This window comes from Lathamus discolor, chromosome 1 (genome assembly GCF_037157495.1).
Source record: "Lathamus discolor isolate bLatDis1 chromosome 1, bLatDis1.hap1, whole genome shotgun sequence".
NCBI lineage: Eukaryota > Metazoa > Chordata > Aves > Psittaciformes > Psittacidae > Lathamus > Lathamus discolor.
In genome coordinates this window covers 69,310,229-69,327,003 of record NC_088884.1, presented here as the reverse complement: position 1 = coordinate 69,327,003, position 16,775 = coordinate 69,310,229, and the positions used below count along the sequence as shown (strand labels likewise).

The 16,775-nt window shown below is 40.3% G+C and overlaps 1 protein-coding gene across 5 annotated transcripts; it reads right to left on the bottom strand.

Moving 5' to 3' along the window:
- Positions 1 to 1,728: 1,728 nt before the first annotated feature.
- DMC1 (DNA meiotic recombinase 1) lies at positions 1,729 to 15,666 on the bottom strand. 5 transcript variants are annotated; one of them, XM_065678273.1, is made up of 14 exons: positions 15,557 to 15,666; positions 13,782 to 13,872; positions 13,114 to 13,158; positions 10,103 to 10,249; positions 9,726 to 9,808; positions 9,112 to 9,164; positions 8,060 to 8,101; positions 6,779 to 6,851; positions 6,061 to 6,152; positions 4,880 to 4,953; positions 4,668 to 4,782; positions 3,757 to 3,817; positions 3,121 to 3,237; positions 1,729 to 2,396 (listed from the first exon to the last, which is right to left on the bottom strand). In XM_065678273.1, the coding sequence occupies exons 2-14, from the start codon at positions 13,836 to 13,838 to the stop codon at positions 2,327 to 2,329; spliced, it is 1,029 nt and encodes a 342-aa protein (XP_065534345.1). In that variant the 5' UTR covers positions 13,839 to 13,872; positions 15,557 to 15,666; the 3' UTR covers positions 1,729 to 2,326. The 5 variants fall into 5 exon arrangements, with proteins under 5 accessions (XP_065534345.1, XP_065534335.1, XP_065534355.1 ...); XM_065678263.1 differs by lacking the exon at positions 6,779 to 6,851 and having other exon boundaries at positions 6,061 to 6,231; XM_065678283.1 differs by lacking the exon at positions 6,779 to 6,851 and having other exon boundaries at positions 6,061 to 6,198.
- Positions 15,667 to 16,775: the final 1,109 nt, after the last annotated feature.

Sequence of the window (16,775 nt, the reverse complement as noted above, 5' to 3'; positions counted from 1 at the left end):
AGGGAGATGAGTAACGCTCTCCCTATTCCTCAAAGTCTGCTACGTAAAGAATCAATGCCGTAACCCCTTCTGCACCGTAATTAAAAGCTAGGCTGAGGCGTACGTTACGTAAGTACCGGGCGTACGCGAGTTGCGTAACTCAGACCGGCGTAGGGCAGGAAGAGGCCGTGCGTTTTGCGTAAAATTCTCCCGCGGATTGTGCAGGAAGGGTTGGCAGGGGGTCGGCCTATTACGTTAATTCTGCAGCGTAGTCGGGTTTGGAGAATACGGCTTTTTGCCTAGGCGGTCGTTCGCCCCCCCCCCGGAAGATGGCAGCGGGGTTGAGGAGACAATAACGGGAGTGGGGGGCTGCCGGGGCCGATGCGGTAATGCTTCCCTCTGTTTTTATCCCTGGCAGAGTACGAAGGGTATCTGGAGCAGGAACAGGGGAGACAGCAGCCGTGATGTCTGCTTTCACCCAAGTGCAAAGAGACCGGGAGGAAGTGTCGTGGCAGCAGCCTTGGGTCATGGACCCCCTCCGGAGCTGCATGAGGATCACAGCAGCCTCTCTGGAACATAAACAAATTCCCCTCTTTGACCACTGTGGTGTTAATTGCAGGCGGTCATAGAAATTATTTAAGTACTCGAAGGACACCGGGCATGGCATTGACGCTGTGTTTATGGGCTGCTAGTCTGACTGGCTAGATCAACCAGACACTCCTATCTGTAAGATAAAATAAGCCACGAGGCAACTGCGTGGCATAGGTTGCAAGGTCTTTTGTGCTGTGCTCAGGCTTTTGGTACCTACGGACAAGTAGCCAACCGATCTGTCCCTGCACAAGAAGCCATGTCTGGTGGGGGGTCTGTGTTCACCAGCCTAACCAAACCTAGGCCCAAACTGCCACTGCCCCATCAGCAGAGCTGTCTGGGCTGTCACATGATCACAAGTCAGGCCGGTTGGCAGAAGGGAAAGTGTGTCCCCTTCACTTTCACACACTTGAAACAAATAACTTGGCCTGGAATGAGAACACAAGCTGTTTACTGTTCTGGTTGTACTTACTGTGTGCGTGTACGTATGGCATATGTAGGAAAGCGAAAAGCAGTCTTGGTGCTCGAAATAAAATGTTGGAAGAAACTTGGGCCTTTTAAGTGGGTGGGTGGGAGTCAAGTGACACCATATGCTCTCACCAGCACTCAGTATGTGGCCGTTACATACAAATGCCTGGTATGGGAAGGACTGGCACAGAGAACTGGACTGACAATGGCTGATCCCTTCCATCCAGCTTCAGAGATCAGCTGACCTCCCTGCCTCTCTTTCTAGACTCCTCTCCACTGTTAAAAATAGTGCTTTACCTCAGGAAAAATAACAGAGATCTGTTAGGAAACCACTTGAAGAAGGCAAATTCTGGGTCTGTCACAGTGTCAGGCTTTTCTTGCATGAATTTCTGGTCATCACTGCCTTTTTACTTCATGTCCTCTTATATGCATTAGCAGTGTAAGTATTGGTATCAGCCTATCCGCCCTATCTAGCCACTGGTTTTGCTTTCATCTGCTTTTTAATAATATTATTTAATAATGTTAATATTCTTACTTATATTAGGAGACTGACCAGGAAAAATTCTATAAAGGTTGTTTCTTTAGAGAACCAGACAAAAGGTGTTAAAATGTGGGATTGCATTGTGAAAGATCAGTGAGATTATTGAGAGCAGGGTTTGATTTAAAGCACCCAAACAGAAGCAGAGTGCGGTTCGTAATCTTTATTTTTAACTTGAAGATGAACAGTTTGAAAACATTCTTTCTGAAAAGCAGAGAATGCTAAATAAAAATACAAAATTATCTAGTCAAGATAAAAATGCCTGAAAACATATTTTTGAAGCAACATGTTCTTGTATCATACGTGAGGGTCCACCAAGTTCTTGGGCTGTTGCTACTGCCACTGCTTTTTTCATCTATTTATATCAGTTTTATAACTGAGTTTATTCCAATTCTGTTCTATTTCACACTATTAAATTTTACCACACAACCATTTTCTTTGAAAGAAACTAAAAAAGTGTATTTTAATTCAATTTGAAGGCACAGCTTACAAAATGTAAGAAAAGGCTTCTTTGAACAATTCACAAGCTTATTTCTTAAATCTTTGTCTGCTGAGTTCAGTTGTAAAACAAAGACCCGAACTGAACCAAATCTTATTAGGATCAATAAAACTGAACTGTACAAAATTCATCCCAGTGTTCTCCCAAAAGACCTCAATTGGTTCTCAAAATGCAGCCAGGCAGTTGGTGACCTCACACAGATCTTCATCCCAGTTATCCATGTTGTTTTCAGCTGTACATTGACATTTTTGTGCCTATTCTTTGGCATCCCCAATCCCTCCAGCAGTTATTGCAAACGTGGCTTCATTTTCAGGCATCTCAGGGCTGGGAAAAAAGGAAACAACAAAGGTGTGGGTTTCCCCATGCTAAATGCCGTTGTGAAATGGTCCCCAGAACGTTGCAGTATTCCAGTTTGGTTACATATACATTGCCTTTATGCCTGCATGTAAGCTGTAGAATGTGATGAATATTACCAAGATCAGCAAATGTGAAATCCAATACAATGGAGGGAAATTCTATGATTCTGTGATTCTATGAAATGGAGAAGGTGCAGGACAAGGGAAGGTTTTCTCTGTGCAAACTCTCATTTCAGTTTCTTAGTTCCTGACCAGAAACACTGCTCTGTCTGTGTAGTTCTGGTGTGATTTTTAGTGACTTATGCCTGCCACAGTTTACCACGTAAAGTGATACTAATGGAGTCAGCAAAACTTAGGAATTTAACATCTTTTAACAATTTTTAAATTTGACAATTTTCCTGCCAAGGGACCACTAGAGTTGCCAAACTATTTGATGGTCTTCTTTAAGAGATAAGCATCTAGTAGGATTTATGATGAAAAATTATATAGTTTAATGCATGCAATATACAAGACAACTGTAAGTCTGTCAATTACTTTGTCCTGTCAGATTTTTTCTCAATTTACCATCCAGAAACATGGTTAGTTTGAAACCCTAAATCTCTGTCAAACCATAAAGTTTCAGTCCCATGAACTTTGTCACCTTGCAGTTGCTCATAACACAACTTCCTTCCTGTGAAGGAAGGGTGATTTACCTGTCGTATATCTTTGCAATACGTAGCTCCCCTCTCCCTTTTCTCAAGCTAATCCTGGTGGTCGAAGCGTGAGCAAGGATATGGCCCCCAATGGGCTTTTTTGGGTCTGCCTGAAAGCTAAATCAGCAAGAAAATTGTGAAAACTCCATAGGTTAATACTGTGATTAACTGACAGACAAGGCATGTTGAACTAAGTAGTAAATAATCAGGTAAATACATCAAAAAAGGACTTTAACATACTTGCCTCAAGATAGGATGTTCAAATGTTCAATGCTGGCATAATTTTTCTCTCATTAAATTCAAGAGGCTCAAGAAATACACATCTTAAACTCCATATATAATTGCTCCAAAAGAATATGGAGTGCCTTTTCAGTACTTTATATGGCTTGTTCTCTTTGTTCAAGTCACAACGAAAGAAGCCATCATGCCGGGCAGCAGATAAACATAAAAAATCTCATAACGAAGACTGAGAGAAACCTGTAGTTGTCATCCATGAATGATTCATTGTATTAAAGGGACCAGTGACCAGTCTGAACCTTCATTTTGGTGCCTCTTGCTCCATACAATCTCAGCTCTCGTTTCTGTTATGTAATACAGAGGACAGGAAGTTTTGGTAAAGAGAGAGAAGCATCTTACGTCATCGTTGCTCCCGGATCAGCAGTCATCTGGTTGGTCACAAACACTGCCACATTATATTCTGCAATAGAAAACAACACAAAGAGGGTCGACCAAATCCAATTCTAATTCCAAAGTATTCTCCCACCCATGGGAAAAGCCAGGCTGCTGCTGAAGCACTTCAGATTTCAAGTGCAAGAGAACCAAATATTCTTTATGTCTGATGGTTGGAGTTAATCAGGATACAGCCTAAATTTGCTGCTGTGTGATGTCAGCTGTAATACTTATGCCAAAAATGAGCACTTTTCAGAGCTGCACTGAACAAGTCTTTCTCAGTTCCCATCTTCTCTGCTGGCTCCCTGCCCACAGCCCCCTCTCCCTCCCTTTGTTGGTTTGCTGGGTTTTTTTTTTTAATTTACTGCATGAAAAAAAGTCATTTACTCATTCCTCTTCAACTTTCCTGAGACATTCTAAAGAGGAGGAACACTATTCATACTGTTTTCATCCCTCAAGAGCATTTCAAAGTACTTGGAAGGTGGCAATGGGTACGGGTTTTTTGTGGCTCTGAGCCTTCATTCTTTTGTGTATTCCTCATGTTGCTTGTGTACTTAGACTGTTGAGATTTGGGGAGCATGGTTTCTCATGGTGGGTATTTCTCCAGTTCTGCAACCTGTTCTCTCATTTAAGACTTGTCTTAACCATATTTCCAGAAAAACTCTAAATGTTGAATGGTTCTAAAGATTCCTTAATCTGTCATCTTGAAATGCTGCACTATTAATATGTTCTTTTTGGTAACTGACAGAGGTGTAAAGTGAAGAAATACCAATGCCTGATCAATAATACACTTGGACTATGAGGTGGTTGTGCTACTAACAACTACTGTTGCAGTAACTCCAGTGCATGTTTTCTGAATTTTGCCATGTTTCTCTCACCTTCTGATATTTTTTGGAGCCTTGACAGCATCTGAGCGAGTTTCTGTTGTCGTTCAGCCAACTCCCCACGACCACTGAAATCCACACGGAAAAGTGCCATTATGGAGTCAATGATCTGCATTGTAATTACACTTAGTAAGTAAATATAGTGAAAGAAAATAACAGAACCTATACTAAAAGCAGTAATAATGATAATAAAATTAGTCTTGTACCAATAGCTTGAAAATATCAGCTTCCTCATGGAACTTGGCTGCTACATAGTCAAGCAATTCCATCTGATGTTCACCTGGTGGGAAGTACAGTTGCCAAGTGAAATTAGGGCCAAAAAAGCTCTGAAGACACAAAAGCCTGAATTTTAAGATTCCACTTTAAATGTCTGCACTGTTTGTATTTTCACTGCCAACAGTGTTAAATCCAGCACCCAAAACCAAGCTGCCTCTACAATATCCAACAGTGCCTGTGCTTCTGCAGGTGCCAGTTTCTAACAAAACTTCCTTGTGAAAAGCTTCACAAGAAAACTGTGCATGAAGACATCGTATTTTTGTTAAGAACTGAAAAGCAGTATAAATATTTGAATCTAATGTTGAGTTCAATGACACACAGAAATAGTATTAATCATATTCTTCATATTCATATTGTACTTCAAAGTCCCATTTAAAACTTCCTTGAAGTTTTAAGGCAGTATCTTGTGACAGAGTGTGCTGGATCTGTTCCTGTAAAGTCCCATTCACAAGACCATAGAGAATTTCTCAACAGCATTTATAGAATTAGCTTGCATCCAGGCAATTATGGTTACATTGGTTGGTGCTTCTCTTACTAATACCCTACACTGCCACTTGTGCAACCAGCAGAGTTCACTCCTTCTTGTGGCAAACTGCAAAACTTTATGTAGTGCTGCTGAGCTGGAATAGAATCACAGAATGGTTTGGGTTGGAAAGAACCTTAGGATCATCTAGTTCCAACCCCCCTGCAAGAGGCAGAGACACCTTCCACTTGACCATGTTACTCAAAGGCTCCGTCCAGCCTGGCCTTGAATGCTGCCAGGAAGAGAGCATTTACCACTTCTTTGGGCAGCCTATTCCAGTGCCTCACCACCCTCACAGTAAAGAACTTCTTCCTTATATCTAACCTGAACTTCCCATGTTTAAGTTTAAACCCATGGCCCATTGTCCTATTACTACAGTCCCTGATGAAGAGTCCCTGTCCGGCATCCTTGTAGGACCCAGTTTACAACACCAGAAACAGAAAATGGAAGCAAGCTTACAACTTTTGTTGGCAGAAAAACACTCTTTATGATCCTCAGTGGGGAGCTTTAGTTGATAAACTGAGAAGTATTAAAACAGGGGCCTTAAAGAAAAAACAGCTCTGATGCCAGTTGCAGGAATGGTCTTACTAGTGTATGCACGTGCGTACAACACGTTGTCCAGTACTGCATCATGGTCAAGACTGAAGCGATCAGCAATGTCACGGAGACGGTCTGGTCTGCTGGTGTTATTCAAAGTTAAGGATTTCTCTTTGTACAAACCATGCTCTGAAAATAATAAAACTCTGTTCCAAAATAGAACTATGGGGGAAAAGAAAAAAAAGAGTATTTATTTTGATCCATGAGAAGACTGACTTTTTCTCTTCACACTGTTCCACATACCCTAAAGATAGCTTAGGTCTCATGATGATAATTGTTTTGTGTTCAGGGTTTGAGGGGGGGTGTGACATATGGATATCTGTGCTCTAGGAATTTAGCTGTGAGCAAAACCTATTTATATGCAGTCTACCACAGATATGAAGTGTTAAAAATAGCGTTTAGTACTTAGATGAATTTCTCTTGAAGTATATAAAAAAGCTTCTATCACCTGTAGAAGGCATATTAGATCTCAAAAAAAACCTCCCACTTAAAATAAAATCTGTATCCTAACCAAGTTTTCCAGGTCAGATTCCATTGAGACAAAAGCCACTGCCTTGTGGGTCTCTACACACTGTGCTCTCCAGGCTCTCTCCTGTCAGCCATAATGTTTTACATGTTTGAAGCTATCTGGAGCCTCCTACTTGCTTATAACAAAACAAACTGTCTTTCCAGTTCATCCTACCTGTAGCTTTAATAGTCCAAAAGATACAAAGTGTTTTCTGTATCAATGAAGATAATCTTTCCACCTGTGTAGCCATTTGGTCCTGGAAGCTGAGCTGTCACTACAGTGAATTCATACAAGATAAAAAGGAAAAAGCAGGAAAAATATTTTCTTACTCCCTCTATTATTATTTTATAATAAAATACAACTGCTTATCCGTATCACCAGCCTGGTGATCAGCCTGGAAGTCAGGAGTATCTCAAGTCTTAACTGCAATCTTGAGAAGAAACTCAAGCCCTTTTTCTCAAATGAAGATCAGATAAGACATAATGGTGTCAAAATTGTGTTTTACCATCACTAAATCTGTGTATTTTATATTGAAAATAGGTAAGGATATTATTAGTAAGTTCTTACGCTCAAAGCATCCTCTTAATCCTCTGCCCAAATTAATGATTTAGTAGGATTTTTTTCCCCAGCTGTAACTCATATGATCAAAAATTATTTGGATTTGAACTTTTCCTGATACACTAATAGTTCCCAGTTGTGAGTTTAGTCTCTTTGGAGTGAATAAGCTAAAATACTTGATTCAGTTGTAATCATTCATTAAGGTATGATTGCTGTAATCAATCAAAAGGGTATGATTCTACTGACCATTAGACTGTACTCAACAGAAGAGGCCTTATTTTTCCAGAAGGTGCCATAATTTCCTGTATAATATAGGGTTCATTTAAAGGAGTGTTTGCCTACCCATTGTCTGATAACTGTATTCCAGAGGCATTAATAATTCTATTTACTACTATTTACAGCTTGAGAGCTATTGCTGGAAATCAGAGTCCTGCTGTATCTGGCACTGCCTGAATATGGTGACTACCAGAGATTTTGATTATCCAGCTCCTGTCACGAGAAGTATCCCTTCAGTGCCCTTTCAGAATGTCACATTCAGCAAAACCTCTTGAAACCAGAAAATGAAGATTTGCTGAGAGAGTCTTGCCTTTGCCCTTTTCTGAGCAATGGCCCTGTCCACCTGTAACCCTTATTTGTGCATTTTTTCCAGATGGCCTGCTTCACTGGCTTCTATAGGACATTCTGTTAGTTTCTCTCTCCTTATAGCAAAACTTATGTTGATGTGAGCAGTATTAAAAAGTAATCATTTCTATGAGTTCTCTACCCAAACACAATTAATGCTTGTCAGAGTCACCAGGGTCTGTTTCACAGTATTTCTAGAGATAAAGGATTCCAACTTGTCTCTATGTGTTTAATTCTGATGTAGTTGTAAAGAATGGATTCACTGAACAGAAACAGCGCTCTTTTTTAAGGAATTGCACCTACCACAAAGGGTGTGAGATAGTTGGGTTTTGCCTGTCCGGAACTCTGTTGAAACAAAAAGAAAAAAAAAGGAAAAGGAAAATAAAAAAGTCAGGGTTTCTTTTTCAGGAGTTACTGCAGTTAGAAACACTCTTATTTACAAAATTCACCTCTATCCCTACCTTTTACAATCATTTAACCCCAATTTATAAATCATGTTCTGTGCAGAAGTGTGTAACATTAAAAGCAAAATCTGAACTACTTTAATTTGATCATGCTTGACTGCTAACGTCATTTATTCTTTCTTGTGTAGAAGTTAAAACCATGTGGCACCTATGGAAAATCATTAACTGAGGGAGGGGTGAAGGAATGGCTGATTCCACTGACCTGGCCTAGTTTCATTTTCGGTAAAATGATCATAGAATCACAGAATGGTTTGGGTTGGAAAGGACCTTGAGATCATCTAATTCCAGTCCTCCTCCCACATGCAGGGACACCTCACCCTAGACCATGTCACCCAAGGCTCTGTCCAACCTGGCCTTGAATATTGCCAAGGATGGAGCATTTAATCTCATATCCAATCATGTTAAGTCTCCAGTTTTTCTTTTCTAAGAGGAAGAGTACTGTGTTTTATAAACTCTTATTGGTTTTGAAGTGTTTGCCGCTAACTGGTCAAATTTACTGTAATAGTAGTTTAACTGTAATTTCAAAATCTTACTTGAAATGTAATGTATTTTAAGTGTGCATAAATAAAATACCTTCTGTGGCAGTTTTGTTACTGGAAAGGAACACAGATTGCATCAGAGAAATCTTTTCTGTATGACACATTACTAACAGCATTAATAATGTTGTGGTTTACTGAATCAGCATGCCCCAAGTCTAATGATTACTCAGCTCAAAGCCTGCAAGCAAATGAAGAGGAATAATGGGAAAAGAGAAGCAGTTTCTTTCTTCTTACACTCATGCAGGTGCTCATCTTTATGACTACAATGGGGTAAGTTTGATAAAAGTAATCCATCTTAATTTAAAATCTAAACTAAGTTGCAATTTGTTGTCCCATAATACTTGTTTCTCACCTCCAAAGGCTTCGGTGATTGCCATACTTTCAATCCCACCACCCAGGAGTTTACTGGAGAAAGGGAGGGGATTACGATATAGTTAGACCCACAAATCATAAGAGGAAAGTCAAAACCAGAAAGTTTTGCTACTTTAAGAAATTTATTTCTGCCCTAATTCCTGCAGGGCACAGAATTATCTCTGTATTAGCCTCCCTTTATGTGTGCAAGAGAAAGATCTGTAGAAATTGCTACTAGAAAGAAGAGAGAAAATACCTTTGGAAATATAACATTCCATAAAAAGTATCTCAAGGGAGGTCTTGAATTAATTTTGACCCTGGACCTGCAGATTGTTTTGACTAGGTGGAAAATGATGATACATTTGGGATTTCCAGATGCAAACCCTGTTTATTTACAGTGACTGTACAAAGTCCAGTTTCCCTTCAGAAAAGCAGTTGGTTTTGTTGCTTACGGGTGCAAGCACCTTTGAGCCAGCCACAGCTCCAAATGCAAGGTAACCTACATGTCCTAGCTGAATATTTATTCATTTATATTCCTGTGTCTTATTAAAGACAATAAGTAGGATTATTGGAACAATTTGGATTAAGGAAGGATTTAAGTAGAGATAACCTTACTCAAATTCCTGGCTGCCAGTAGTAATATGAAATACCATCTTCCGTTTTTCACTGTACTCAGAGGCAGTCAGGAAGCCTGGTTCCTAAGGAAGCCCAACGAGAACATGAAAGGCTTATTTTAGCTTTAACCCGAAGGTAAAGTGCAATAATCCCACATAAATATCTTCTCTCCACCCTAGCCTCATTGACACAGCATGGGTATGAAAAGCACAACAGCATTTGTCTATTGTAAAGTATTATCCCTTTAGAGTAACAAGCAGAATAATTTTCACAACTTATCTGGACGATGTGGTGGAAAAATCTTTTCAGAGAAATGTTGCCCAGCATTTTGGAGAGTCCATCATAAATTTAAACCATCAATAAAATGAATGGCTTACAATAAGCTTGTTTGCAGCTTCTTTAATCTTGTCCACTTTGGCCTCTGAAAGCCCTTTTACATTGCACAGTGCCCGTCTTGTGGTCATCTGGATTCCTTTGATCGTGCAGATCCCAACTGACTTCAGTTTCTTAATATCTGCTACATTCTGTGAAGAAAGTTCCCTTCTGTGAGTGCTCGGGACGGTTAACAACTAGCAGGCAGAGTAAACCTTGGAAACATATTTTATTATACATTGATATGTATGTGTATTTTCACCAAGGAAGAAACAGATTTACAACAAACTCTTCATTATGTAGTTTGTGACACCAACAACAGAAAATTTTGAATAACACTGGTGTGAGAGATCATGGTGAGAAAGGTGTCTGGGTCAAGTTTTATTTACTTACCCCTGTTCAGTTTCAGTCTTTCTAGATTCAAGCTGGTAGTAAAGAACCAGTACAGATTATTTCAGGTAGCATGGAGCCCAACCTAGTAAACTCAGTAACACTCAATCTGTCCTTGGTCCCTTAGCACAGATAATCTGTAAACCAGATAATCTGATCATGGCTAATTGGGAGCTGAGTCACAAGGATTACTGGAAGCTGACAGTAACGGATGTGCTGTTTCTACACACTCCCATTACGTTCAGTTTAAAGCACACATATCCTCCACATCTGACTGACACTGGGCTGCAATGGACTAATAGAGTTCTTCGTAAATTGAGTACAGCATCACTTCAGTCAGCGCCCTACTGACACATTTTGCCTCCTCTCACCTCATTTGATGATTCTGACATCACTGAAAACTTAAACGCAAACAACAGATTACTCACAAGAAAACAAATTATGTGAAAGGTGTGGGATAACATTTCAATTTACCATTTTCAGCCAAGATTTTTCTTTGGAAAAAAAAAACCCTTTGAACTGGATGTATCATCTATTTATCTAGAGAGTGTGGGTGCATAGGACATAAGAAGAGAGGGGGGTTATGCAAGAAATTAGTCATGTTCATTTGGAAGCTTATTTCTCATGCTGTGATATGTTTTTTGATTATTACATTCATAGGGATGGGTGAGTTAAAATAAGTCATGAATAAAAATGACTCTTCCACCCAAAAGAATATGACAATCAGCAGTATAATAAGGACTGTGTTTTTTTATTAAGACAAACAGACCACTGCTGCAAAGATAATTTTTCTAGGCCAAAAGTTAAAACACATTATCCTGCATCTGCATTTCCTCAGTATCTCTCTTTCTGATCATGTCAGACTCAAGGCTGTTCTGCATTGCAAGTCTCCGTGTGGTAGACCTGGCTGTAGAAGTTCCTATTTAGTCTGGCACAGATACCCTTTTCACCAACAGCTTGTGCACCAGCCAGAGTTCAGCCGAGATCTACACCTCCTTAGGCAAGAGTTCAATGTTGCAAAGCATTGGGCAGTCATTTTAACACACTGACATGCCTTGCACCAGCTGCTTGTCCTGATCCTCTGCCTTATGTTGCAGCCCTGTGCCAGTCCTGGCCTCTGAGGTGAAAAAGGGCAGACCAAGGATTTACAAATAACAAAACCTAAATGACATTATTTGTTGTGATTTTTTTTTTTTTTTTTTGGATTCACAAATCCAGTTCACAGTATGGTTACAAAAGCAGAGTCGCCAAAAGGACTAGTATTTTCAAGGGCAGAAAGGCTTAGCAAAGGCTCACATAACCTGAACCCCTTACCAAATGCTTTGGAATATCACACCACAGCCTTGGTGGTGCTAATCTGGCTGTCTTTGTGGCCATACTCTCAGATCTAGTAAATATTTCTCTCTCTACTCCTAGGGAAAAAAAATAATCAAACTCACAAAAACTATTTCTTTAAGCAAATGAATTTAAGCAATGTGGGTCATATGTTCACACAAAGATTTTAACTGGCAGAGATGAGAACAAAAGCTTCCCCTGGGTTGTGGAAATAATCATTTGGAAAGAAGAAAAATTAAAATGAAAAGGAGCAGGAAACCCTTATTAAGGCAGAAGAACAGCCTAAGTCATTATTCTTTGTTTTCAAGATCTTCCATACCTTGGTATCATTCTCTGCATAGCATGCCTCATTTAATACTGACAGGCTAGTACAGCTCCTTTCCAGTTCTTGAGGGCAGCCTCTTTGGTCAACTTGTTACATTTTTAACACAAGAATTTGTGTATTTTTCTTATGTCACCCTATAGTTTGGGCTCTCACCCTCATGATGCTCATTCAGAACTCTCTTTAAAATTGTCAATGACTTACCAATAAAAAAAAGTTGACAACAATTATACTGCTGGCATGCCAAGCCCAGAATTACAGTACTGACTGTTGCTGTCTCATTGTGCCTGTGGCCTCCCCATCTCTATCTGTCTGTAGTTGTTTATATATTTAATCTTATATTACTTTGGGCAAACCCAACTTTTTATTCTGCTTCTATAACACTGAATGTAATAGGGTTCCCATCTATGAGCCAGTCTCCTGGCTAAGCATCTAATAATAGTAATTCAAATAAATAGGTGACATTTATGTGATAATAATAATTATGATGGTGATAACGACGTTAGGAATTCATATTTAATGAAGAAAACTAACCATTTCTTTCTCTAGCTACTAATATTTTCCTCACTCCCACTCTACCCCCTTCACCAGCATGCTGAAAATAGTATAGCAACAATTGTCACAGTGTAATTTCACAGGCACCAAAAATGCAGGAGTAATTACAAAGATTGGCAGGAACAGGAAGTAATCTATCACACAGTTTTCAAATAAATTAGCAAGTAGTTGGTTTTTCAAGAGTGCTGGGTGCTAAATACTTTGAATATCTTGCCACTTTATTTAGGAATCTGATGGGAATGAGAGTTTCTGAAAACCTGTCTTATCACCAAAGGCAAAAATTGCCTTCATATGACTGATTTAGAATTTATTGCAAGGAGGAATTTCAGTCATCTGCATCGATGTGTTTGCACTGTTGGAAACAACCTTAAAATAACATTACATGGGCAATGTAAGTTCATTGCTAATACTTACAATTCCATGCTTCTGTAGCAGGTCAATATCCTGGAAAAAGGATTCCTAAAAAGAAAATAGCAGAAAAAAATAAAACCAGATTTTGCTCTTTCTTGTAATTACATCTGTCTCATTATGTGACTGTTTCAAATTTGTAAACATTTCAATGATTTTCCCTAATCATACAGAGCTTGTTGGACTACCCAAATAAGCAAAGCCGTAGTGAGCCAAGAAGGCCTACACATTTCCTATCACCTTCTTCATAAAGTGGATCTTCACAGGCATGCAGTCCTCTGCTGTGCTAATAGAACTTGTGTTACGATCATCATCTTGATCTTTTTCTGCCACAGTTCCTCAGTCTTTTCAGGCTGATGACCATTCATTGGAAGCAAAAAATTAATTGATAGTCCCCTTGCATTTAATATAGAAGTGTAAAATATAAAGAAATAATGATAATCCCATTAAAAACTCTGCATAGCTTTTGAAAGGTTAAAGGTACTTGAAGAGCAAGGCTGTACCCGGACCAGGAGAATGAGATTTTCTTGGTATTAGACTTGAAGAAGATTTCAAATGCACTGAGCTCCCTGATGGTCTTTGGGGACCTCCTGTCTCTGTGGGTTTCATAACATTATCAAAATATTTTCAAACAACCTTTGCTGCTAATATCTGTCAATCAACCATAAATTTACCTCATCATCCTGGTATCCTGCTTCTTCTTGGACTACTTGATCCTCCAAGGCCTTCATCGTGGAAGAACAGGCTATAAAGTACTGATCACTACTGGGAAATGCAAACAAATATAGTATTGAGGTGGCAATAAATGGATTAATAACTGTAAAAGGATTTTTAAGAAGTCCTTGAGCTACAGAAACTTCTCAGTTCATCATACATGGATTTAAATTCAGATTCTGCTTCCAACTCTTTGTTATCTGACTGACCAGACGAAAAGGATAAAATACACTGCATTACTCTCAGATGAAGCAGTTTGACTAGAAAGGGCTTAACAGGTGTTAGGAAAAAGAAATCTTACTCTCATCTCAGGTCAGAGATGAGTTTGGATGTGGGAACATTTTAATTCATTTAACATTTGTGGAATTTATTCTGGTAAGAAAGTTTGTATTTTTATGACAGAAGTCAGCCTAGTTGCAGACAGAATGGGTAATGGAAAGGCTATGCAACCTCTAAGCTCCTCCATCTTTATGTGACAGAAAGCCCACAAAACAGTGCTGTTGAGAAGGTTACAACTCCTTAGCCATGTGTCTTCAGAACAGAATATAAAGCTGTATTTGTTTTTGAGCTCTTGCTGGGGTTCAGAATACTTAATAATTATTGAAGACATAGAAGTAACACCTGTATGCTTGCATGAAGAGAATAAAACAGGGATATAAAAATATGAGGCTTTTATTGTGCAAAACCATATACAGAGAGCTTATTTCATGTTTTTTCATGGTTAATTGGCCATGTCACCGCCCTCTCATGTGACTTCTATAAGCAAGGCCAAGAACCAGAAAAGGCAGTTACTGATACAATGATTAAATCAAAAGCAAAATATTACTTCCTTTAATTTTATGAATATAAGAAAAATGAATACAACGTAGTTCCTTAGAAATGTGATCTTACAACCTGCCTTATAATTTTCGTGGTTTTGTAAATGGATAGGTTGCTTCTGTCTTACTTATGAGCTTGTTTTCACTGTTCTAGCGATGGCTGATCAAAAGCTTTGTAAACTATGCCATCAGATGTGTGTGTATGTTTGCTTGCTCATCCTTGTTAATAAAATCCATGAAAGGTAAAACAGGTTTATTATGAAACTACAAGATGAGCTACATCTAACAGAGGATATGGTAATTTATACTAAATATCTGCAAATAGCTTTTTCAGCTTCTAAATGGATACTTAAGGTCTGACTAATTTGCTTGCAAGAATCTTGTGCATTCAGACGCTGGGAGAAGTGAGAAAGAAAATGTAATTTTAGAATGATCTTATTTGGGTTTCAAGTGAAAATATGATAAGAGTCACTTCTGTTAGTATTTAATGGAAATATTCCTATAAAATCAGTGTTTCTGATAGTGTCAGGATATATTTCATTTCTATTTCAGAACCCTGACAATTATGGAATGAGAAAATCATGCCTTCACATTATGCCTAATATCATTCAGAAAACTGATTACAGTAAAACATTAAATAAAAAGTACTTGAGATTTTGAAAACCTCTTAGCTTCAAATATTGAAGGAAGAAGTAATGCAAAAGGCATTGCAACTGTATTACAATCCCCTTCTCCATTAAAAATATCCTCCTGAAATGCACATAATCCTGCACTACAAACACAGCTGAGCAGTTGATGGGATCGCTCTCCTGCTCCCCATCCTCAGGCAACTGGCATCTCACAGCAGAAAAATGAGGCAGACCCAGACCTGTGCCTTCCTGCAGGCTACAAGGGAAAATGGAGGAATTATTCCGCACCCTACTAAAATCTTTAGGTATGAACAAAATCTGCCTGTCAAGCAGAGGGGCCTCCTCTTGTTGGTCTGTTAGTGCATCAAAGACCCTGAGGATTCCAGTCACCAGTGCCTGCAATGAAGCAGATAAAAGGGTAAAAGTCTGAGACAACACAGAGAATCCGTCCACTTTGGTGAGGAAACACAAACACTTCTGTGCCACCTTGGGTGCCGCAACCCTCCCGTTACCACCTTGGGAGCTGTTTGTTAGGATACATTATGAATGTTCATTAGGGAAGATTTAGATTAGATATATGGAATAAATTCTTCCCTGTGAGGGTGCCGAGGCGCTGGCACAGGGTGCCCAGAGCAGCTGCGGCTGCCCCATCCCTGGCAGTGTTCAAGGCCAGGTTGGACAGGGCTTGGAGCAACCTGCCCTAGTGGAAGGTGTCCCTGCCCATGGCAGGGGGTTGGAACTGGATGAGCTTTAAGGGTCCCTTCCAACCCAAACCAGTCTGGGACTCTGTGGTACGTGAGACCTGCCCTTCTTCCAGCGGGCTCAGACTGTGGGTGCGACGGGGTCCTCGCCACAGCACTCAGCGCTGTGCCTGATGAGCTGCTTTTGAACTGACAGACCCTGGCAGCCGATGTGGCAGGAGCAGCGCCCAGGTGATCTGACCTGCACCGAGGCACACCACGGCGGACTTTCACATCTATTGACTCAGAGGAAAATAAATGATTAATCATATACCAACACGCAGGTTTATTTGGCTTTTCCTCGCCAGCTGCCTCTTCAAGGGATGTATATGTCCCTTCCCAAAGGGTGAGGCAGCAGAATTACAACGGCCGTTAACACGCAGCTCATCCCCGGGAATCGTGCGGGCGGTGACAGTACCCGGACCCGAGCTCCCCAAGCCGCGCAGGCTGCGGATCCCGCGCCCCGTCTTCCTCCTGAGGGAGCAGACCCGCCGCCTTTCCCGGCGGAGCGGAGGGGCGGGGCCGTGCGGGCTGAGGGGGCAGCCCGCCCGCCAAAACGAGCCGCCTGCCTCGGGGGCCGCCATGACGGGGGAGCGCAGGCTTCTCACGGCAATGGGGCCTGCCCGCGTCCTTACTCACCCCCGCCGCCGGAATACAGTTTAATTATTGCCTTCAGTGACTTTATCTGCTAAAATTTATCAGCTAGCATATTTGCAGTCTTTAAGGAATATCGTACCACCCTCGTTTTAAGGCTGGCAAAGACAGGC

What these genes read in the sequence shown, in the direction of transcription:
- DMC1 (XM_065678263.1), bottom strand. Translation starts at nt 13,838, where the DNA reads ATGAAGGCCTTGGAGGATCAAGTAGTCCAAGAAGAAGCAGGATACCAG. An exon ending in TGCTACAGAAGCATGGAATT is followed by an intron (nt 10,250 to 13,113) that starts GTAAGTATTAGC and finishes CTTTCTTCACAG; the next exon opens with AATGTAGCAGATATTAAGAA. An exon ending in AATCACCGAAGCCTTTGGAG is followed by an intron (nt 8,102 to 9,111) that starts GTGAGAAACAAG and finishes TTGTTTCAACAG; the next exon opens with AGTTCCGGACAGGCAAAACC.